Source organism: Acomys russatus, chromosome X, assembly GCF_903995435.1.
Source record: "Acomys russatus chromosome X, mAcoRus1.1, whole genome shotgun sequence".
Classification (NCBI taxonomy): Eukaryota; Metazoa; Chordata; class Mammalia; order Rodentia; family Muridae; genus Acomys; species Acomys russatus.
Window position 1 is genome coordinate 88,639,794 of NC_067169.1, and position 26,116 is coordinate 88,665,909.

The 26,116-nt window shown below is 37.5% G+C and overlaps 1 protein-coding gene across 4 annotated transcripts in view; it reads right to left on the bottom strand.

Annotated features, from left to right (window-relative positions):
* Lrch2 (leucine rich repeats and calponin homology domain containing 2) overlaps window positions 1-26,116 on the bottom strand; it is a 76,883-nt gene that overhangs the window by 33,904 nt on the left and 16,863 nt on the right. For all 4 annotated transcript variants that reach the window (XM_051141427.1, XM_051141429.1, XM_051141425.1 and 1 more), the window contains exons 2-6: window positions 14,704-14,848; window positions 11,079-11,205; window positions 8,327-8,432; window positions 8,100-8,236; window positions 881-1,014 (exon numbers count right to left, since the gene is read on the bottom strand). In XM_051141427.1, the coding sequence (XP_050997384.1) occupies window positions 881-1,014; window positions 8,100-8,236; window positions 8,327-8,432; window positions 11,079-11,205; window positions 14,704-14,848 (649 nt within the window). The remainder of the gene's footprint in view (window positions 1-880; window positions 1,015-8,099; window positions 8,237-8,326; window positions 8,433-11,078; window positions 11,206-14,703; window positions 14,849-26,116) is intronic.

The window sequence follows — 26,116 nt, forward strand, 5'->3', positions numbered from 1 at the left end:
ATCCTATTTGGGAATTCAAGACCTGTGCTGTTAATAATAGTACTTACTATAACCACATCCAAAGTAATCTAAAATTTATCATATAAATAAATGAAAAACTTTTGAATCATTTAGGTGGTCATAGTCTCCCTTTCTGTAGTGCTACTCCATTCTGAGTTATTTTCCAAATTTCTAGATAGAACTGTATTTTCACACTTTCACACTTTCAAACATCTTGAAAGTATGAATTTAAAAGAATTAAAAGAATCATAAAGGGAACAGCACAATCAAAGATTATCAAGAATATATCATTTTGAACCAGGAGATAAAGAGACAAGGCTGAATGGTAGAGCACTTGTCTAGTATGCAACAAGGTTGGCATTGAACACCCAGCACCACAAAGAGAAACACACACACACACACACACACACACACACACACACACACACACACACACTCCACAAACACACAGCTGGGTTGTAGTTCAGTGATAGAGCACTTGCCTAGATAAAGACTCAACATCGGAAAAAGAAAATAAAAGGAAGAAAGGCACCACCAAAATAGTTTCCTCTTCATTCAACTCCAGTTCAAAGTCCAATTCTACTAGCTATTATGAGTATTAACATAGGCATCAAAAGTAGGCTAACAGTTGTCACAGACAGGACATCAATGCTTTTAATTACACTGTAAAACATTTACATCTTCTGTGCCAAAATAACAACTACCCAACGAAAATTTCACATTTAGTTCAGTATCCTGGAAGTTACTCAAGGAGTGTCAATCAAGTACATATAACTTTGGTTTAATCAAACTCAATTCATTCAGTATCCCCAAGAGTGATAAACTTCTATAAGAAAATAGGACAATTATAGACTGAAAACTGTAAGACTATTTACATTACCTGTCTGTGAGAGGCTGAGAAGGCATTCTTTTACTCAGTGATGGAAGATCCAGGGAATCTGGTTTCTTATCCATTCTACAACACGCTTGTATATTTAAGTACTTAAATATGTGCACTTTGCCCTTTAAGCATATCTGTAAACAAAAAATAAAGTACATTTAATAACAATTCTAAGTACAAATATTTATTTATTTATTTTTATGTGTATTAGTATGTTGCTTGTATGTAGGAATGTGCACCATGTGTATGCTATATGGCAGAGCACAGAAGAGAATGTGAGATCCCTGGGATTGGAGTTATCAATGGTTATGAGCCATCATGTGGGTGCTGGGAAACAAACTCAGGTCCTCTTAAAAAACAGAAACTGCACTTAAATGCTGACCCAGCTCAATGTCCCGAATTCTAAATATAAAGAAACACTATTAAGTTATTTATATTTTGAAATTATCTCAAATTATGCTGAGATAACACAACCAGTACTTTAAGGTAGAAAAAGGTGACAATGCTGATAACAATAAAAATCTACTATCATCATATGGCAATAAAGATGTTTTTATTATTCTAAACATTCTTTGACAACAAGACAAGTTAACTCCTGACAACATCTAGCTGACCTAAAAGAAGATGATAAGCATCAAAGAGCCTCCTTATGGAGTTGGCTTCAAATTGGCAAACCAGACACTGGGCAAAATGTCCTTGATTCTGTCACAGACAGAATTCTGCCTAAAAATGGGTAAGCTTAGATAGATGCAGGCAGAGTCAACAGCCAAATTCTGCAAAGACAGGGTAAGCAAGTCCTCAATAGTTCCTGCCTTGCGAAAATGTCTGGCAGGGATATTGGGCTACAAGGCCCGAAGATGAGGCTCCAACCTTATAGAGAGTGTTGGGTGACTGTCCAGGCAGTAAAATGCCTCAGTCATTTTTTCATTTTGGAAGCTGCTAACCTGCACTACCGGTTCACTCAGGCATTTTAGTTTTATTCCTTCTCAAGTCTTCAAGGGGGCATTGAAGAGCACATAGTTTAGTTTTACAATCAAGTTTAATTGGTTAGGGGATAAGATTTTTTTCGATTAAGATAAAGGATTTAAGTTAATAGAGATGAGATGCGATAGATACTGATTTTCACTCAGAAATTTAGACCCAACAAGATAGGAAATATGTTTACCTCAAGTTTGACAAATACAAATATTCAAATCACCATGAATGTAACATTTATATCGCTCATGATTGTCTCATGGTTCTCCCTGCTGCATGTAGTTTATTTTATCCATGTGTAATATAATCAACGTATTGGTTTAAAATAATCTACTATCATCATTGTATCAGAAAAAGTTTTCTATATTACATTCTTATTTTTTCTTAGTTAAGAATGTGGTTATTTTTTATTTTCTTCTTTTAAGTGAAAATAGGTTTTTTTCATACAATACATTCTGATTATAGTCTGCCCTCTCCTAACTCATCCCATATCTTCCTCACTTCTAAACCCAACAAAACCCATACATTATTATTATTATTATTATTATTATTTAACATAAAAAATTAAAAACGAAATAGAACAAAACAAACCAAAAAAGCCAAAGAAAATGCACACAAATACCTCTACCAATGCTGAATGCACACATTCATTCATATAAAACCCATAAAAACAAAATTGGAAACCATAATATATAAACAAAAAATCTGAGATTTATTTTTTTTAAAAAGCCCAGACAAAGCATTGTAAGAACAAAAAAAAAAAACTTTCAAAAATAACATTGAGTTCATTTTTGACCTTTTACTGCTGGGCATGGGGCCTGCCTTTAAGTGTGGTTTTTAATCCTTGTGAGACTCCATTGGGGGAAACTGATTCCTCATTTACAATTGGATGTCATTTGGAAACAGCTTCTGAGTTAGTGATGGGGCTTGTATCTACTTCTCTCCATGCTAGGATCCCATCTGGTTCAGATCTGTGTGTGTATTTATACTTAAAATAAACTGTACCTTTTTTAAAAGATCTATTTATTTTTAATTTATGTCTATGCATGTTTGCCTGCCTATAGGTAAATGCGCCACATGTGTGGCTGATGACCACTGAAAGCAGAACAGGGTGTGAAAGATTCTGGAACTGGAACCCTCATTCATAATGCTGGAAACTGAACCTGGGGCCTCTGAACCAGCAGAAACAGAAATGGTTCGTAACTGCTGAGCCCCCATTTTTCTGTACTTCACTCACATTTTCTTGTTAACAGTAAAATGAACAAAGTACTGAAAACTATAAGACCTATATCATGAGTGATGTCTGTATTAAAAATATAAGAAATATACTAGTCACCAGATTATTAAGGACAAATAAATATATGTCACCAAAAACAAAAACACCAAAAAAACTGATACAATATATGAAGAAAGACTAACGAAGATAGCTTAAATAGATAATCTATTTTTTAAAAAGCCATAGCCAGTGATGGTACACACTTTTAATTCTAGCACTCAGGATGGAGCAATAAGCGGATCTCTGAGTTTGCAGCCAGTCAGGTATACAGAGGAAGTCCCAGAACAACTAAGGCTACATGCACAGAGAAATCCTGTCTCCAAAAACAAAAAGTCATAATACCAACCCAGTTGGAATACAATTCAACTAGGAAAATTCTCTGAGAAAATACTTCCATTGGTCACACACACACAAACAAAAAGAAAAAAAAAAGAAAAAAAAAACAATGATAAGAGGATTTTAAAAAACACTAGTACCCAGAAGAATGTAGGCTGGCTGAAGAGATGAACAGATGACTCTCTGGGTAAAGCACTTGCCACAAAAGGATGAGGACCAAAGTTTGGGTCCCCAAGTCCACACTAAAAACGACAGCAGCAAATATAGTATCTCAAGTCTCTAATCCCAACAGAGGTACCACAAGATAGAATGGGGACACAGGAAAATCTCTTGAATCACTTAAAACTGGCAGGGAGCTAGCCTAGCACACGCCGAGACAAAACAAGAGACACATTGTTCTAACAAAGTGGAAGGTAAGGACTAACACATGAGATTGTCCTCTGACCTCCACTTATGTACTATGGCATGTGCACACAGACACAATTAAATACACAACACACACTATGGCAAAACACCAGGGTTGAGACAGCCAAAACAATCCTTAACAATGGAAACAGTGCTGGAGGTATCACTATCCCTTATTTCAAGCTATACTACAGAATTATAGTAATAGAACAGCATGGTGCTTGCATAAAGACATGTTAATCAATAGACTTGAAGATGCATATAAACCCACACTTCTATAGCTACCAGATATTTTACAGAGAAGTCAAAAATACACACTGGAGAAAAGAGTTCATGATATCGAACCATGGAAGCGAGAACAGGGTGTGAAAGATGCCGGAACTAATAAAGAACTACTAAGGGATAGCAAGGAATTATAGGAAAGTATTTTAAAGGAATGGGGAATAGAAGGCAAGTGGGGTGAAACAGCAGGTGAAGAATCATGGAATAGGGTTAAATAAGGTGGGGGATGGAAGTGTATAGATTCTGGAGCCATGCATAGTAGCCCTCATTCAAGGAAAACAAGGCACAGAATAAATGACTTCAAACTCACATTATCTTGAGACAGCCTCACATAAGTGAGGCTGGTCTCAAACTCCCTGTGTTTAAACTACTAATCCTCCTGCCTCGCTCTGTCAAGTGCAGGTTAACCATTATACCCAGTATTCATCCCGCCCTCTCTCCATCCACGCCCCCGCCCCCACTCTCTGGTTGGTTGGTTGGTTTTTCAAGACAGGGTTTCTCTGTATAGCCCTGGCTGTCCTGAACTTGCTTTGCATACCAGGCTGGTGTCAAACTCACAAAGATCTGCCTATCTGAGTGCTGGGATTAAAGGCATGTACCACCACACCCAGTTCACCCTGTATTCTTTTTTCAAGCTCTCGCTATGTTTTTTAGATGAAATAGATAAAGATTATCTGGCTTCATAGAGATACATTATTAGAAGAGGATGTAAGATTTTAACAAGTTCTCAGATTCTTATAAATATACTTTTTGATACTACATGGACTATGTGTGTGTGTAGAGGGAGCGTAATCAAAGTTACACAAATAGAGGAAACAATGTTCTCCCCCAGATCCACAGACTAATGAAAACCCCAGTACCAGACATGGGAAACCTCCTTTCAAGTTTCTGGTTAAAGGCACCAAAAGGACCCCCAAAACAATATATGCTATGGTCATTGTCCTTAGTGCATTCTAGAAAAAGAAGGTAAGATTCAATTGCTGAATATATCACATACTTGACACACAAAATTTGAAGAAATCCATAGGAAACAGAACTGAAAGCTTCCTCCGTGAAGACTAGCAATCATAGTTTCAGAAGGAACCATATATGCAAGTTGCCAATAGATCAAAACACACGTAACAGTCCTACCCAGCTGTAACATCAATGAACCATAACATGGACCAGCATGGCAAGATATTATTTTTTTTATTTTGTTAATTTATTCATATTACATCTCAATGGTTATCCTATCCCTTGTATCCTCCCATTCTTCCCTCCCTCCCGTTTTCCCCTTACTCCCCTTCCCTATGACTGTGACTGAGGGGGACCTCCTCCCCCTTTATATGCTCATAGGGTATCAAGTCACTTCTTGGTAGCCTGCTATCCTTCTTCTGAGTGCCACCAGGTCTCCCCCTCCAGGGGACATGGTCAAATGTGAGGCACCAGAGTATGTGAGAAAGTCATATCACACTCTCCACTCAACTGTGGAGATTCTTCTGACCATTGGCTAGATCTGGGAAGGGGTTTAAAGTTTACCTCCTGTATTGTCCTTGGCTGGTGCCTTAGTTTGAGCGGGACCCCTGGGCCCAAATCTGCCTATCATATTGTTCTACTTGTAGGTTTCTAGGACCCTCTGTATCCTTTTATTTTGCTATTCTCCCATGCTTCTCTCATTTAGAGTCCCAATAGGATGTCCTCCCATCTGTCCCAGTTTCCTGGTTAGTGAAGACTTTCATGGGACATGCCCCTTGGGCTAGTATGCAGATATAAGTGAGTATATACCATTTGACTCTTTCTGCTTCTGGGTTAACTCACTCATTATGATCATTTCTAGCCAGAACCTGAAAACAGCCTACGTGTCCCTCAGTAGAAGAATGGATAAAGAAACTGTGGTACATTTACAATATGTAATACTACTCAGCTATTAAAAACAAGCAATTCCCGAAATTTGTGGACAAATGGGCAATATATTCTTAAAGGTACAATGATGGCACTAATATCTTGGAGTAACCAACAGTCACTTCTCAGGACTTAAAACCCACTCAATAGAAGGGAATCCTTGCTTGGCACTGTAAATTTAGCCAATCATTCATGATGGAGGAGGACATGGAATGTAGACGAGGATCTACTACTGCCAGTTACCTAAACCAGTATACCCTCTAGCTGTATTATAAATATATATCCTCATATTGACAAATAAGTGTAGCTCTCACTCCTCATTACAGAGCTTCTCTTTGCAGTTGATGGAGATGTTTAAGGAAAGCCACAACTATAGAGAATCCTGTGGAAGAGAAGGTGGAAAGATTCTAAGAGCCAGAGAGGATGGGGACATCAAGGAAAGAAGGCCTTCAAAACACAGCAGGACTAAGGCACACATGAACTCACAGAGATGGTGGCAGCATGCACAGGGCCTGCATGTGTCTGCGCCATACAAAGGTCCAAATCTGAGAAGGGAAGTAGACAAGAGCCCCCAGAAGCTATCTCCAATTGATGACCATTCCCAAATGAAGAGTTAGTTTCACTAGTGGAGTCTTACTGGGCATACAAACCACTATGAAGGCCACATCCTCAAACCAGCAGTAGACACCAACACAAAATAAACTCAATGGTAATTTTGCAGGGGATTTTTTTTTTTTTTGTCTCATAATTCTTTGTCTACAATTTTTTTTCATTTTCCTTTTCATATCATATAGTCCTTTGCTTATATATTATGGTTTCTGATTTTGTAATTTTCAGGGATCTATGTATATTGATGTATCTGTCTCTATGTCCATATATATTTCTTGTGCTTTTTCTTTGATTGTTTGTTTTTCTGTTTGTTTGGTCCTGTTCAGATTTTTAAATTTTAATTGTTGCTGCTGTTGTTGTTGTTGTTGTTGTTTTGAGACAGGGTTTCTCTGTGTAGCCTTGGCTGTCCTGGAATCACTTTCTAGACAAGGCTGACCTTGAACTAACAGATCTATCGGCCTTTGCCTCCCCGAACGCTAGGATTACAGGAGTACACCACCACACCTAGCTTCATTTTATTATTTTTAGATGCCTGCTTATTTTCTAATTAGAGAGAGCAACAAAGAATGTGGATTTGGTGGAGCATGCCTTTAATCCCAGCACTCGGGAGACAGAAGTAAGTAGGTCGTTGTGAGTTCGAGGTCAGCCTAGTCTACGAAGAGAGTTCCAGAGCAGCCAGGGCTATAACACAGAGAAACTTTGTCTCAGAAAAAAAAAAGAAAAAGTAAAAAGAATGTGGATTTGAGTGGGTGAAGAGGTTAGGGAAGGGAGAACCCTAATCAGAATATGATGTATTAAAAAATCTATTTTCAGAGAAAGGAAGGAAGGAAAGCAGGAGAAAGAAAAAGAAAGCCACAAGTATTCAAAATGCAGCGACCATCTGACCATTGGGAGACAAACCCCTACAGATACTTAAGGCTCAGGAACACCACAGAAGAGGGGACTTAAAGACTGCAAGAGTCAGAGGACCCAGACAGTGTCCGAGAGATAGTCTCTTCTGATAAAAGGCAAGCAAAAAATATAAAAAGAAGACATGATTGGGAGTAGGAGGATCTGGGAGGAAGGAAGAGGAGGATTCGGGGATGAATGTGAATATAATCAAGATGCAGTGTATGAAAATATCTAAAAATTAATAGATATATTAAAAATACCTTTTTAATGAATGCAATGTAACATTATTGCACAATGAAAGCAAGCAAGCAAGTGAACAAACAAACAAAAACAGTTCTTCATATGTCAGGGCCAAAGACTAGAGGTAATGGGACTGTTGTGCTCCTCAGCCAAATCAGTGCCTTGTAAGTGAGGGCACTAGTTACAGCTATTACACCTATTTTACATTTTCAAAATTCTGCTCTGTAAAAGACAAAACTGACTCATATGGTATTGTTTTTAAATCTAATAAACAGATACAATCATAAAACCTTGAGGAGTAAGTATCATATGTTTATTACAAACCTGTGCTGGTGGGACTTGCAGTGGATTGTTATCCAAAATGATTACTTGTAAATGATGCAGCTTCCTATAGCAAACAGGAATTTCAGTCACTTTATTACAGGAGAAATCCAACTTCACTAAGGGGAGAGCTCCTAATTCTGTTCAGAAATGAAAAAAAAAACCCAGTAAGTTAAAATGTGTATGGTTACTCTATTACTCCAGTGAGTGAAAAATAGCAAATATCTTACCATCTGGCAAAACATGAAGGTTATTTCTCCTTATATTTAGCTCTTTAAGTGAATGTAATTTTCCCATTTGTTGGGGAAGGACCTGAATCTCATTGCAGCTAATGTCCTAAGGAAAACAAGAAAATAAAATGAAACAAATTTGAGAAGTACACAATAACTTCAATTTTAAACTTGAAGCATTTGGACAAATTGTTAGCAAAGTTACTTCTAATGTCCTTTGCTGGCAGATCTTTATTTTTATTGGCTCCTCATTCAATATAACACAGTCAATAATAAAATTTTCTATGCAAAGAAATTGAGATTAGCTTTAATACATACATAAGTAAAACTCTCAACTAAAGAACAACTTTTGGCATTGAAATTAGAAGAATGAGCCAAATGTTCATGCAGAGATAAAAATACTATAGAAAATTATCAACCAACTAAAATAATGTGTCAATTACTGAAGTCCATTTTAAATTATTTAGGAGGATAAAAACCTCATAAAAGTCAAGACTGTAGAGATACGAACTAGAGAACAAGACACAATAGTCAAGATAAGGTTAAACAAATTACTTTCTCCAAAAGAGATATGAATACGATACAGTTACAAGTGTGTGTGTGTGTGTATGTGTGTGTGTAATACAAATACCACTCAAAGATATTCAAAGTTATCAGCATCTTAATTCTCTCAAGGTTATAAAAATGCAACCTTGATTTAAAAGGCATTCATCTAAAGGCCTTTTGGGGGAAAATCATATTGAAATCTATAACTATAGAAGCTTCTTTAAATATAGATAGATACAAATAAACACACATGCATATACAAAAAGAGTAAAAATTGGAGTCGATTAATAATAGTGCAACAATGCACCTATTAGACACCTTATCTTATCAAATAAAAAGGCCTTGCCAGGAATGAGTTACCTCTTGTAGAGCATTTGACAAATGAGGTCCTGTAGACCTCAAAGTTTTAAATATTGTAGCCTCTTGCTATTGCTGTTGGTTACCCTCCAAACATTGACAATAAGACCTTTTGTTGAAGACATCACCTACTTGAAACATAGGACATGGAAAAATCAAGCTAGTACTCACATGCAAGATTCATCCCTACTGGCTAGCTACCAGAAGACAAAAGTAAGCATCAATATGACCCACTTGTGAATTCTGTGGACTATCATAATGACTGGCCTCACAACGGGCCCATTGGTACAATTGTGACATGAACATGATGGGAGTAAATAATGACTTTCTGGTAGCTAACAGGCAGCTCAGGCTTCATGGGAGTCTCCTGGTAAGGGGAGCAGGGGCTGTCTCTGACATGGACTCAGCTCCCCGATTTTCGATCACATCCTCCTGGTGGGGCTGCTTTACGTTACCCCAGTGGATTAGAAGGAGCGCAAGTCCTGATGTGACTTGATGTGCTAGGGTGTGTTGGGGGATCTCCCCTTTTCTGAGGAGAAGGGGGTAGGGGATATGAGGAAGAGAGTGGAAGGGTAGGGCCAGGAGGAGAGGAGCGAGGGAGCTACGATTGTGATGTAAAGTGAATATATACATTAAAAATAAATTTTAAAAAAGAAAACATCTGCTCCTTAAGAGATTATAAAATATTACTTAAGAAAACTCATAAAATACCAACTTATTGGGAAAGCTTTACCTGAATACAAAACAGAATATAAAAATAAGCAGCATGGTACAGTGTAAAATTGAAATAATACAAAAGCATTAAAATAATGTAATGCTTGAGCACTGAATTATGTTTTGCTCTGGAAGTTCAGTGCCCTTTAAAATCTAAAATGCTATTATTCAGAGATATTTTATCAGTTTCTAGAATCAATTGCAGAGGCAGGTGATTGCCTCTTTCCTTTTACTTTGGCCCTAAAAGTGTTTTAGTCATATGAGCTTTTAGCTGAAGAAAGCAATTTCATTCCTACTACTTCTGTTCTTAAGCATCATACTCTACCTTTTCAAACACTGATTATTTGTTCATGTGTTGGTTTGTGTTTGGTGAAATGGCAGCTCGCTATGCTTCCTGGCTTGATGGGAAAACTCCAAAGCTCCAATGACCACGCTGTTTCCCCTGGAGTAGCTGAGACTAAGGCATGCAGCACCAGAACACACAGCTGTAGCTTCCACTCATCTCTAACTCTCCCCAATAGCTCAAGAAAACCATAGGGAAAAAAATCTCTTTTCCTTAAGAACGTCTTTATACACAAAGTGAATGAACAAGGAGTTAGTCACTTGAAATACATGCCGGGAAACATGTAACCAAGCCTCCTAAAATCTCTAGGGGTGAGGGATTACCATACTTCTGTTGCTGTTGTTGGCTGGGAGCTAAAAATCAGAGGTAAATAAATGTAGCTGACATCTTTTTTTAATAATATATTCAGATTACACCTCGATTGTTATCCCCTTAATTGTATCTTCCCGTTCCCACTCCCTCCCTCTTTTATCCTATCCCACCCCAGGTCAGTGACAGAAGGCGACCTCCTCATCCACCAGGTCTCATCCTGGTAGCCTGCTTCCCCTTCCTCTGAGTGCCACCAGGCCTCCCCACCAAGGGGAAGTGGTCAAATAGGGCACACCAGAGTTCATGTCAGAGCAGTAGCTGATATTTTTTAACCAACTGAATTTAGGCATATACCAAGTTATCCCTTTTAAAAAAGAATAGAGTGAAATTCCACAAAAGAATGAGTACAATTCTAAAAGGTATATATTTTATGTGACATATATAATTATATATATATATAATTTAATGCAATATTTTGCTTACCAATTCCATCAAATCTTTTAATTTTCCAATTTCTTCTGGAATGGACACCAGTTTATTATTGCTGACAACCAAAACTTTAAGAGGAAGGTCAAATAGGTATTTTGGCAATGTTGATAAAAGATTTCGGCTGAAAAAAAAATAAAGTCTTATTGTGAAATTTATGTCTGAATTTCAATGTTTTCTAACAAAACAAAACCGTAAAGCAACTCAACAGTGAATCATAAGTTTTACTGACATTTATTGTTTCCTTTCAAAAAAAAAAGTGCATGCAAATTACATTTATGCACTATCTAATCCCAACTCAACAAGATAGGCAATATTACCTTCAATACACAAAAATGAAAAATGAAGACTAATACTCACTAAGTGAGTTGCCTAGTTGTAGCAGAGATTCAAACACAAATCTGATAGTAAGGATTCTGTAATTACATATGACACTGTTAGCATGTCACCCACACACAAATAAGTCAGGATTTTTCTGAGTTAGAGAATGCCAGAACCTTCTTCTGGGGCATAATATTAGCATACTCATAACCTCCATAACTCTAATCAAGGAATAGCTCTGAGGAGAATTTGCTAACCCTGTGCTTAAAATGAAGAAAGAAATCTATCGTTTAAGATATTGGTAGCTTGGAGAGTGAAGAGACGGCTCAACAATTAGGGGCATGGGCCGCTGTTGCAGGGTATCCAAATCTGGTTCCCAGCACCTGCAAGAGGGTGGTTCACCATCTCCTGCAACTCTAGTTCTAGAGAATCTGATACCATCTTCTGGCCTCCACAGGAACTCAACTCATCATATAAACACACACACACACACACACACACACACACACACACACACACACACACACACATCAAAATAAATCAATAAAAAAATACCAGTAGTTTCTATATAGGCACAGCAGAACAGCCTAATAACACTTTTCTATCAGCTTAACATTAATGAAAAAATTCCCTAGAGTACATTTAAAAACAATAACAACTAACTTTTAAGGACAGTCTAGACAGGGTTTCTCTGTGTAGTTTGGCTATCCTCGAACTTGCTCTGTAGACCAGGCTGGCCACATCCCTAGCATCATATCACATCACAAAGACCTGCCTGCCTCTGCTTCTGAGAGCTGGAATTAAAGATGTGCACCACCACCACACAACTAACACCGAACAATTGAGTACTTACTATGTGCCAGTAAATGTCCAGACTAATTCACATGAATTAACTCAACTGCCCATCACAACAACCTGCTTTAGGAAGACACTCATCATAAGCCCCATTTTGGAAAGGAAAATCAACTACAAAGAGAGTAATTAAAATATTCCAAAGTTACACAGTTGGTAGGCAGGGGTCAGTATTGAAACCAGGTCAGTCTGGTTCTGGGATCTTTACCCTTAATAGGCGTTAGTCAAAAGTCAAATTCAGATAGATAGACCCAAATTATCTCACAATTAAAGTATGGAGAAACCAATTATATACTAGCAAAGATAACTATCATTTTTTCTTATTTTTCAAATTAGCATTTAGAGACTTGTACCCAGCATTTTATGTAATGTATATATGGTCAAAAGCACCATGTTATGCCACCAAGAATAGAGAGGGGAGAGAAGACCCTTTACCCCATCTTTTTTTTTATTAATTTATTCTTGTTACATCTCAATGGTTATCCCATCCCTTATGTCCTCCCATTCTTCCCTCCCTCCCATTTTCCCCTTACTCCCCTCCCCTATGACTGTGCCTGAGGGGGACCTCCTCCCCCTGTATATGCTCATAGGGTATCAAGTCTCTTCTTGGTAACCTGCTGTCCTTCCTCTGAGTGTCACCAGGTCTCCCCTTCCAGGGGACATGGTCAAATGTGAGGCACCAGAGTACGTGAGAAAGTCATATCCCACTCTCCACTCAACTGTGGAGAAGGTTCTGACCATTGGCTAGATCTGGATAGGGGTTTAAAGTTTATCGCCTGTATTGTCCTTGGCTGGTGCCTTAGTCTGAGTGGGACTCTAGATGAGAGAAGCATGGGAGAATAGCAAAGTAGAAGGATCCAGAGGGTCCTAGAAACCTACAAGTAGAACATTATGATAGGCCTTTACCCCATCTTATCACTGCAGAATATATACAGAAATACTAGGCTGGCTTGCCTTCATGCATGTGTGCATGTCTGTCTGTCTGTCTGTCTGTCTGTCTGTCTGTCCATCTGTAACAAAAAGGAAGGGCAATGTTCTTCACTTAATAATCCTGGATGCCTAATAATCCTAATGCCCTAGGTCCCACTCACAATCCTTCATACTCTAGGCCATTTTATGTAAGGAAACTGAATAGTGATGGACTTTACTATTTGGGGGAGGGTCATTCTGCCACAGACATCAAAGAACACCACTTCCCTGTGGTGGGGAGGCCTGGTGGCACTCAGAGAAAGGATAAGCAGGCTACCAGGAGAAGACCTGATAGATAGTCTGTGACCATATAGTGGGGGAGGAGGTCCCCCTCGGTCACAGGCCTAGGGGAGGGGAATAGTGTCAAAAAGGGAAGGAGGGAGGAACAGGAAGATACAAGTGAGGGGAAAACAATTGAGATGTAATCCAAATAAATTAATTAAATATTTAAAAAATTAAAAAGGAAAAAATAAAAATCTCAAAAAAAAGAACAACGGTGCGAATATATGGCTTTTTGCAAACAATCCAGTTTTCTCATCTGTACCATAGCGAATATTAAATGAGCTAATATGAGTGAGATACTAGGAATATTGCCTGTCACACCGAAAATACATATCAAGCATAAAGTGGCTAGGAATGCCGTTCAGTGATAAAATGCTTGCCTAGTATCCCATAACACCCAGGGTTGGTCCCCATCACTAAAAGAAAAAAACATGTTAATCATAAAGATGCTGTGTCATCTAATTTTCCAACCATACTATCCCAATCTACCTATTCTTGAATTGGCAACATCACAAGTGGTAAGACTTTATTTACCTAAGAGGTTTTTCACTATAACATAAGTAGAGTGCTGTATAAGTGAATTCAGATGACTGGGCAACTAATGAGAAGAATATTAATGTTCTAAACCCTTCCTCTCAAAGTGAGATCTAATTGTCAACACACATACAAGTAAAGGAATTATCAAGGGACCTCTTAGAAAATGCAGATCCCACAACAGATCTAACAGGCCAATCTTTTAACAAGATCCCTAGATAATTCCTCTAAGTGAAACTGAGAAACATTGCCTTAAAGAACAATACAAAAAGCCTACAAAATGATGTGAGCATAAATAAAATATGTTCCTTTACTACTAAAAATGATGAAAGTCTTATGAAAACTCAACATTTGTCTTATTTGCTTATTAAATTATTATTATTATTATTATTATTATTATTATTATTATTATTATTATTATTATTATTATTATTAATTGATGTATTCTGCCTGCATGCATGTATGTGCATCATATGTCTCCCTGGTACCCAAGGATGTCAGAAAGCATCATTGGATCCTCTGAAACTAGACATAAAGATGGTTATGAGCCAACATGAGGGTGCTAGGAACCAAACTTTGGTCCTCTGAAACAAGCAGGGTTTTTTCTTAAGTGTTGAACCAACTTTTCAGCACCTACAAGATTTATTTTTAAAAGTCTGCTTACCTAATGTTAAGGTATGTCAACATCTGCAAATTCTTTATGGCTTCAGGAATGGTTTTGATGCAGTTATGATATAGGTTTAATGTTTCAAGTGGTGCAAACAACCACACATCTGAAGGGATTTCTGTAAAACGATTTCTGGAAAGATCTGAAAAATAAAAACAATGCTTTAGTAACAAGTAAACACCTCTATGTTCAGTAATGAACAAAACTATTTTCACTCAGAATAAAAACAACAACTGAATATATTGTAGAACATTAGCCACCAATATCTTGAAGAAAATATTATTTTCAAATAGTCATTAAAATGTTTACTAATAAATTAACTTTAAAATCATTTAAACAATATTTACTTCTAAATCTGTTGAAACTCCAAATATGGTATTTATCTTTTAAATATACCAACAGTGGGAATTTCAGTGGTGGAACACTTGGCTAGTATGCACAAGGCCATGGGCTCTATCTCCTGCAGCACACAAACACATACACACACCACACACACAAAAAAAAAAAGAAGAAAGGAAGTCTCACTGATCCTTAAAAATAAGAAACTCCCTCTACCCATCCATATCTCTCTCTTCCGCCTTCATGTCCCAATTTACATAACCCCATTATACAACTAAATTTACAATGAACGTTTCAACCCACACGTAGGTTTCTATTCATCTTGACATCCTGCTAGATAAGAAGAGCCTCCATATCAATAACCTCTCCATCTACCTGGAAACATTTTCGTTCCCTGATCTAGAAGACTACTTTGCTGAATGTCTACTAATCTCTTTCACCGCTCAGATTCTCTGGTTTGATTTTCTCTGAGTCAAGAATGTTGGTTTTCCCTAGAGCAACCACACAAAGCATTATTGCCCTCTTAAGATAACAATCTTCCTGGGAGACTTTATCTAAATCCATGGGCAAATTACATTCACATACTGACAAACTACAAATTAAAAATGTCTTATTAGGGTTTTTTGCACGGTTGTTTTGTTGTGTTATGTTTTTTGTTTTTAAGATAGGGACATGTCACAGAACTCTGCCTGCACTGGGTGTCAAGATGAAGGTCAGCCTATACTTGAACTTATGACCCTCTTAGTCTACCTCCCTGATGCAGGATTATAGGTATGTACAATGATGTTTCGTTTAAATAGCTGTGTTTTCATATTGCAGACTCCCTTTTGATATCTTTCAAGCACCTCTAATTCTACAAATGTAAAATCTAAACTGAAGACATTTTTCTATAACCCTGCTTCATGACTCTCATACATTGTCACCAACTTCTTCTTGGTAAGTTAATCAAGCCAGTAACCTTATATTCATACTTTATTCTTTCTTGCCCTAAATTTCTGTAAGCATATACATATATATTCTCCTATCGAGATTTCACAATAAGTAAAATTATGGTACTATCACTTAATGATTATTTTTTATTACATTTTTATTTCTTAAATAAAATTGAAATATTGATGTCATCAGCACATCACATGATGGGATAAAAATTACCTGAAAAGATTTTGTTTCTCCACATCAATACAACATATCCTTCTTGCTAGATAGCTGTTACTTGAGAGTATGCTGAACACAATAACAGTATCTATCCATTCTCTAGCTCTGTCTGCCAGCCAACCAACCAACAACAACAACAAAAAAGCATAAAATACAAGTGGTTCTCAACTACCTAAATAATTATCAAATTAGTTACCTTCTCATGGAAATACCATTGTTTGTACTAGTTCATTAACTTAATTGCCTTAAAACATAAGAATCTCCAGGAAAGGATTATCTGCATTAGGGAGAACATCTACAGACACACCTGGGTCAGCATCTGTTCTGTCTTTAGTAGGAAAAAAATCTCCTATCAATATTGTTCAACATCCTCACTACCAGGGAAGAAACCTATTTATCAACAGAGTGAATTCCCTCTTCAGAACGTTGATGCACATGTATGGAGGTGAATATATACACATATATGTGTATACAAACACATATTTGTATGACGTGTATACATATGGATACCAAAAGTAGAGGCAGAGGTAAAGAGCTGATCGTTATCCCCAGCTGAAGTAAAATTTTATAACTGGAGCTCAGCACCTTGGCACACACCTTTAATCCCAGCACTCAGGAGGCAGAAGCAGGCAGATCTCTGTGAGTTCAAGGCCAGCCTGGTCTACAAAGTGAGTCCAGGACAGCCAAAGCTGCAAGGAGAAGCTCTGCTTTGAAAAACAAAACAAAACATAAAATACAACTGGCTACAGAAAACTTGAACTATAATTTTGTAACCATATAATATGAAAATTAACAGACGTCAATCTCACTATAAGATTCTTAATAACTTAGTGAAATTACAGAATTACTAGAAACTAATATCTGAACACTATCTGGATTCCCAAAGTGTGAATCAAACAGGGAAAAATGAAGTCACTTTTCTTCTACATTTATGATTTTTTCCTCTTATTCTTAAATTTTCAGATTCTGAGGAGTTGAAGTTACACTTCACAATTAATTTGAAAGTCTAATGATAGAATTATGCCCACTACAGTTTTCTGTACAGCATCTCATATGAATTTAATAAATAATTAATGGTTAGAGAGACGTAATGGTATTTTCAAATAAGGTAGCAAAACTAGAAAAGAGAAAATGGATAGAATTTGAAGCATATTTAGCATTGACACATAATAAGGAAGGGTATGGGATGAGCTATGTGGAATAAATGAGAATTAAGAATCAAAGACAGCTGGAGGATTCTAGCCTGGGCTTTTATTGACACTACCCAACAGAGGAGTAAGAGTGGAAGCAGATTTTGTTGCTGCTGCTACAGGTAGGATCTTTTTCTTTTTTAAGAAAAGATGTGATAAACTTTATCAGATGATTGCTAATCTCAAACATGATGTTTCAGATGGATAATTAAAATCAGAAGTTATAGGAATAATATTAGTGCTGTAAAAATCATAGAAATGGGAAATGTCACTTAACCTCAGAGTACTAAAAGAAATTAAAAATGGCCTTCAGCTGGGTGGTGGCACACATCTGTAATGCCAGCACTCAGAGAGGCAGAGGCAGGAAGATGGATCTCTGTGAGTTCAAGGCCAATCTGGTCTACAAAGCAAGTTCCAGGACAACCAAGGCTACACAGAGAATTCCTGTCTTGAAAGACCAAAACCAAAAACAAATCAAAAACAAACAAGCAAAGGATACTGAAACATTCTCAAGAGAAAAGTTAATAACCATATAACCATCTCAAAAGTATCAAGGAAAAACATTATTAATAATAAATTATTTTGTTAATCATTTTCATTATTAATAATAAAGAGTTTTATTATTAAATAATGATTTTATTAAATATCTTAACATTTTTGTATGCTGCATTGTGTTCTTTTTCTTTCAAAAATGTTAAATTACAAAGTAATAGTATAAGCACCTCTGGATTATAAATTTATATTCATAAATTTTTTGAATGAATTCCTATTTACTTACTAAAAGACATTTAAAATTACATGATTATTTTAACTGAATGGAACTAAAACAAACCATAACAAAGTCAAAATTGAAATTGTACCTACGACGTAGGCCCTAATTGAGGAAATCTAGTTTTCTAGGGTGTTTCCTATTGTAAATCAGTATAAACATCCTTTCCAAGAACTGGGAAACAGAATAATACTGCCAAAAGAATACTCCACCGCAGGAGGAAACATAGGAAGTAACACGAAATAATTTATGTCTTAATTCTGTGAACTATTTCACACTACCCACATGTCACGTTTCCCCTGAAAAAGCGAATATTAACTTACAGAGATGTAATACAGAAAACTAAACTGATTTAAAATATTTATCTTGTGATATATACCTAATAAAATAGCTTTATAAGGATAAAAATTGTTTAGTCGCTATTTATACTCAGGAAACTGGAGTAACACAATAATGAACATATGATTCAAGAAATATACATAAAATTGGTGTTTCAACAGAGTTCCAATGAGAAAAAAAAAAGACACAAAAATAAAGTTTTCATTAAGTCCAGAGCAACAAACTGTTAATATATTCCTTATTGCGATTCATTTCACAACAGTATCATAATGTACTTCCTTGGCGAACAATAAGGACTTGGGAAAAGATAATGATAAAGATGCTCATCTTTTCATGATTACAACTCATCTTTCCATTGTGGACTAAATGGTGGCCCTCACATGTAGGCAGCTCCAATCACTAGAACCTCTAGATACCTTATAAAGTAAATGTTTTGCAAATGTAATTAAGAATCTTGACATTTGGGCATATCTTTGATCACCTAGGTGGGCTCTATATCTATATATGTGTCTTTGTAAGAAAAAAAAAAAACAGAGCATGCAGAGATCAATGACACGTCTCTGTAATCCCAACATTCTAAAAGCTGAGACAGACAGCTATCACATTTGAGACCAACCTGAACTACATACTGACCCTACATCACACAGAAATGGAAAAGGAGAAAGGCAGAGGGAAACTAAACAGATACATTAAAGGGAAAGCCACATGAACCAACAGGCCAAAATTAAAGTAATAGCCAGAACCTGGAAACAACCTAAGTGTCCCTCAGCAGAAGAATGGATAAAGAAACTGTGATACGTTTACACTATGGAATACTACTCAGCTATTAAAAACAAGGAAATCCTGAAATTTGTGGACAAATGGATTGAACTAGAAATGATCATAATGAGTGAGTTAACCCAGAAGCAGAAAGATTCAAATGATATATACTCACTTATATCTGGACACTAGCCCAGGGGGCATGTCCCATGAATGTCTTCACTTACCAGGAAAGTGGGACAGAGGGGAGGACATCCTATTGGGACTCTAGGTGAGAGAAGCATGGGAAAATGGGGAAATAGAAGGATCCAGAGGGTCTTAGACACCTACCAGAAGAACATTATGATGGGCGCATCTAGGCCCAGGGGTCCTGTTCAAACTATGGCACCAGCCAAGGACAATACCTGCAGTAAACTTCAAACCCCTACCCAGATCTAGCCAGTGGACTGGACAATCTTCAAAGTTGAGTAGAGAGTGGGGACTCACTTTCACACGAACTCTGGTGCCCCATATTTGACCACGTTCCCTGGATGGGGAGGCCTGGTGGCACTCAGAGGAAGGACAGCAGGCTACCAAGAAGAGACTTGATACCCTATGAGCATATACAGGGGGAGGAGGTCCCCCTCAGACACAGTCATAGGGGAGGGGAGTAAGGGGAAAATGGGAGGGAGGGAGGAATGGGAGGATGCAAGGGATGGGATAACAATTGAGATGTAATATGGAATTTTATATATTTTTTCCAGTAACCTATGCAGATAGTTTCAGCAACTACCTGAAATTAGAAAATTTAAGGATGGAGTGCCCCTACAGCTTCCAAGAGGGCCTTGCCGAAAACTTGATTTTCATCTCATGAAACTCACTTTAGAATTTTGACCTCAAAAACCATGACAGACTCAGGGTCTACTACTGTGAACCACTAACTTTATGATAATTTTTATAGAGACCACAGGAAACTAATAGATTCCACATTAACCATTTACTATAATTACTGGCTGAATGGCTTTAAAATTTATAAGAGCTATGTACAGTGGTCTTTGGCAGCACATATACTACAGAAATAGTGCCTCAAGGTGACACTTCATTTAATTAATATCAATAGGCATAATCACATTTATAACAACTAAACAGTTTTTCTTTTGTCTCGATTCTAAACATAAATCACATCAACTTTACTGGCCGAAAGTCAGCAGCAGGCAGATTGCAGCTTCCTGTTTCCTGCCTTCCTTCAAGGCACTCTTTATAAAATGCTGACAGCCTTCTACAGATGCTAATAGAGCATCTGAAATAATCGGATCGAAATGGTGTTCTGTATCACTGTTGAGCTTCAAAGACCAAGAAAAATGGAGAAAAAGGGAAGTCAGATGGAATGGAAGGCTGTTACCGGCTTCCAAGCTGTAGCCATAAGCGCCACAGATGGGTCCATCTGCTGCCCAATGTGATGCCTGGCCCATCAGCAGCAGTTTTGCCCAAGTACAGAAAAAGATTTTCAGAAATTATACCAATACCACACTAATTATATTACTTACAGTCTGGTCTTGTTCGATGTTCAAACGAATGTCATGTTTTTAGTGGAAGGATTGTAGAAATTGTCAAACCCTAAACTAAGAGAAGTGAGTAATCTTTAGCCTACTGCAATCTAATGATTAGCACAGTCTGTCATTTTAAAAATCTATTACTATATGAAGTCGTGATCATGGATGTCTCTAGGAAAATTTCTAATGTTTATGTAAATTGTTGGAACACACACCTTCATCATTATTAGATACCATCATACCATCACTGGATTTCAGTTCATAAGGTATTTCAAATGAACCCAAACAAAACAGTGACATGAGTCAGACAAAGAAAGGGAGGAGGGAAGAAAAAAAGGAAATAATTTTCTGCTTAAAGGAACATAGATTAATATATAAATCATTTGAACCGAAGTCAAAATGCATATCAGCGCACACATACACACACCATACATTTGATCAGAACCATACACTTGCCATAGATTATCTCTAATCTTTATGCTAATTTTATGCAGTAGCTATCTTTCCTTATTATACATATGAAGCAAAGACAGATTGAATGGCATGTCCAATATGGAAAAGCAAACTGACAGCACTGGGGTTCTGAACTCAAATGTGACTTCAAAGCCCATGCTCAGTATGCAATTTTCCCCTGTTCCACTAATAGGGCCTCCTGTTTCACATTTCAAATGTGCTGTCCCATTCCAACCACAAACTAGGGTCAGAGAAACGATAATTCTTCTAAACATATACTTCCCAAAGACTGCTCCTTGTAACAGGAAACAGAACACAAATATTAGTTAAGTCCCAAATCAGGATCAGAAATTAATCAACAGTATTATAAAGCCCTCAGCTGTTTCTAATTTTATCAATACACAATTGTTTGCTCTGAGATAAGATACAGCCTTCTTGGCTCCTTAAAATGAATGGGCCCTTATTAATGTTTCAATATTTTAATCTATTCATTAAACAAGGATTAACGAAAACTGAGTAAACCAATTTATTCCAAAGGAGGATAGTACAATAGACAAAGCCACTTAGTTTATCGAAGGGACTCTAAAAGGTCTGGAAATTCACTTTTAAGCGTACACATTAACTTAAAGCTGTCGTATGGATGCTAGCACAAAGGATGAGATTCTGCATAAAAAAATGAAAGTATTTAGAACTCACAGCCAACATTGTGGAACAAACAGAATATTTGTATTTGTTCTGTTTCCCTCTAAAGTCCTACTGAGCCAATGTAGATGTGTGTATTCAGGCACATCTGATTATAACAGAAGAACCTGAGTAGAGAGTATCCGCGTTATTTATAGTAGTAAGCCTGCCTGCCCTGTGTCTTAAGGAATATATCCTTATTTTGCTCGACAGTGTGGTTGTTCATTGCCAATTGATACCCTATGAGCATATACAGGGGGAGGTAATCCCCCTCAGGAACAGTCATAGGGGAGGGGAATAAGGGGAAAATGAGGGGGGGGAGGGAAGAATGGGAGGATACAAGGGAGGGGATAACCATTGAGATGTAACAAGAATAAGTTAATAAAAAATTACGAAAAAAAAAAGACCCAACAGCATTCATCTCCAAAGGATGCAAGCCGGTCTGACCTTTGCTGTTAGAGGAAACTATTATGCTCATCTTGCAAGGCTGATCACTATACAAACGTTCTTGAAAAGAGGGTCTGGAACACAAAGCACTTAGTTCCGCCCATAGAGCATCTTTCCACATTCCAGCAAGGCTTAGAAGTCTCAGCGTATAAGCTGGGAATGTAAGTCGAGGGTAGAATGATTGTGCAGCATGCATGGACCTCTGGGTTCCACCCCCAGTACCAAGGGGAGAGATGGTTGCACGCTAACCATGATTGTGGAAATTAAGATCTAGCTATTATTAACTATTAAATCCTCTGCCCCAATGTAAGAGAGCATTCTGATAACCACCTTCTGAGACTTACTTTTCTATTTCCCAGGTAACATCTTGAATTGACTCACTGTCATTAATTTACTTGCGTTCACTAAACATTACCGAGGAATGAAGGACGAAGCTCAGGCAGCAGCCACAGGCAATAGCAATTCTCATGCAGCTCTAGCGTCAAGTGATACCAGACGGAATAAGAGTACAATTCCAGAGAAAGAAGAAATACAAAGAGAATCACCTTCACTTATTTCAGCTAAAATTTTAACTTTTATAAAGGTCTGACTGAAATATATGCTATCATTCTCAGGAAATACTTTTGGGGGTATACTTTAAATATCACAGAAGCTTTGCAGATGAAAACAGAAAGGGGAACTACTTAGAAGAAAGCATCAGACTAGACCAGAACTACAATTTTGATTTGATAAGAGACTGCCAACATCATTCAATATATCGTTATTAGTTTGCTGAAAATGAGTAGATATTCTATAACAAACTAAAATCCGTAGGACATATAAACAATAGGAATAAAGGGCAATTCATCAATTTGTACATTATAAATGAACAATAATTTAATATAGGTACAAAGGAAAATGATAGAAACTAGACCACTACATTTGTTTTTATGATGTGGACTATATAACAAAATTATGCTATAAAAAGTACATAAAATGAACACGCTTTATTTTCTAACATGCAAATTAAAAATACATTTTTGACAATTTTTCAGAAACTGCCATTATTCATATTCATGTTGCATTGCATAAAATCTCATCAGTATGGTCTCACATTTTAATACTTCCTTGTGTATTTTTCTATCTAAAAGAACTGACAGAACTAGAAGCAAAACCCAATGAGAAAACAGGAGGCAGCACAGCTGTCTATTGGTGCAAGAATGGAAAGTGTCTTTGAAGTAGTGGGATTCTGGTGCTGGAGCCTGATAGGCAATGACAACCCCGTGGCTCTGGCATCTGTTTTCAACACATGCCCTCTCCAAAAACAGGTGATTCTTAATTCAGTATTCCCTATAAGGGTGTCAGGCTGCCATTCAGGGCAAGACAGTAAACAGTTTATATGGTCTAAGCCTTGTTGAATGAGCATAGTGGCGGGGGGGAGAGTAAATTGTAGATATTTGATGGGAATGTAGAAAATTGCTTTAAAGCCAAAGTTTACTAGAGTCAATATGAAGCATGTATATTTCCCAGGACAGCAAGAGGCAGTGGTAGAAGACTCATTCTTCCACAGGCACATTGAGAAGCAAGGGTAGAAACAAAAGCAGATGCTGCGAGAAGGAACCACAGCTGCTAACCAGAGGGGCAGATTACATCCATGCTTTGTGAGGAAGACTGTGAGTCATGTATAGTTAAGTCACATGGGAAGACAAGAAAAAAGTAGGGGGAGGAGGGCTACATGCAGAGCCGTCTGTAAGAATTTCGGCGACATTCTTCAGTTTCACCGAGAATTAACACCTAATGAATCAGAGTTACGGCATCAGACATCAAGGCGATAGCTAAGAATGGTACTACCCTTCAACACATAGATATTGTATAGACAAAGAACTTGGCATTTTGAAACAGTTTAGTGTTATTTATGAAGTGGCTGCTGAATTAAGCTCTCATTTTAAAAACATACAACTTCATCACATTAACATCGAAAGTAAAATATACGTGAAAAGAGAAGATAAACATGAAAAACACCATGGAATTTTAGAATGGGGAAAACTTTTCAAAGTATCACATAAAGAAATTAGTCACTAACAAATGACTTCCTAGCTTAGACCCATCGGAATAAAAGTATCAGCCGATTCAGAAGCAATAACTGGTGTCAACTAGTAAAAATAACACAACTCCATTGATTATATAGCAAACTCAAAAATAAAATGTATCAATAATCAACATTCACATAACAACATATTGAAATAAAATGTTTAAATAGTTTACAAGGAGGTGCCCTGCGGGGGTTGATAATGATGCACCAAGAAGACATAAGTTATTAAATAAAACTCCAAGTTCCAGGTATGGGATACCTCCCTTAAGAGTTGTTGGTCAAGGAGGCCTCAAGAGTTCCCCCTTACCCCCAAACCACTACAAACTATTGAAATTGCTCTTTAGTAACCTACCATAACTAGATGGTAAGACCCTATTGCTGAAGACTCAATATACTTTGGTTGCAGAAAATAGAGAAATTAAGCTAGATCTGAGCTGGAACTTTGCTCCTTGTGACTTACATTTCACAATGCTGGAAGGTTCTATGCAGGCTGTGGGTGAAGAAAAGGCCATTAATGGTCTCAGTTAGCTGTGAGCCCTGCAAGCCACAATACCAACATGTCAAGCAAAATGTGTTCCTTTGTACAATGATGACAAGACTACTATTGGGTAAGAAACTGCTTTCTGATTGGATTTGAGGCCTAATCCACTGGAAGGGAATCCAGACCTGGTACTGCAAACCTGGTCAAAAGCTCAAGGATGGCATTGTCAGAGGCTCTAAAGAGGAGCCTTCTACTGTTGTTTTGCTGAATGGACACGGTGTGAAGTTGCCATCTAAGTATCCACCCTTACATCCATAGATAAGTGCTACACTCAGTCTTGGTCAGAGAAGCTTCTGTTTGCAGTGGTCAGCAGTTAATGGAGAGATTCATAAGTGGTCAGTGTATTGAGAATAAATGGTGGGGCAACGACTCAGGCCCCTTTGGGCAAGAAAGAAAAGATTTCACACTGTATCAGATGGGAAGTTCCCTTTTGTTTCTCATTTAGCAAAAGGCCTGGCACTAGATTGCTCAATCTTTCAATGAATTAATAACCATCAGGGACACTGACTTAATGTTCATGGGAGGAGCCTTTCACCTCCTTAAATGGACTCCAATAGACTGGGGATTCTATTCTGTACTCTCTGAAAATCTACAGCCTAGATAGTCTGTTACAACATGACCTGGCCTTTATTCGAGCGGGGTAACTGAGAAGTCTAGCCTGAAAATTGCACTCTTAATCACAGTGTCTTCCTCAAACTCCGTCTTTAATACCATCTGTGTGGAAATTGGTCCTATGTTCTCTTATTCAGACCTTCCCCAAACTTGTTCACCATAAATAATTGCTACACTTGCAGGAATTCCGCTTCTTTCTCCTCAATTCATCTTCCGTCCCCCATCAGCTCCTACTGACCTCCACTCTCATTCTGCCTATATTGATCAGGTGTCTCCACTGCATTCTAATCTTAAAGCCCTTCTGACCCCTAGTCTAGAAAGCATTCCAGCCTCCTAACTCCTCCTATACCATATGGGATACACTCAGGTTAATGATGCTGGAACCACCTCTGTTCTAAGAGGTACCTGGTGCCAAGGGTGCCTTCCACATCTGTGTGTCACTCATCATTTTTTCTCAAATAGAAAGCAAGCCACAAGTCAATCTCTACAATTCCCCCACAATTTGCAAAAGAATTTGAGTTC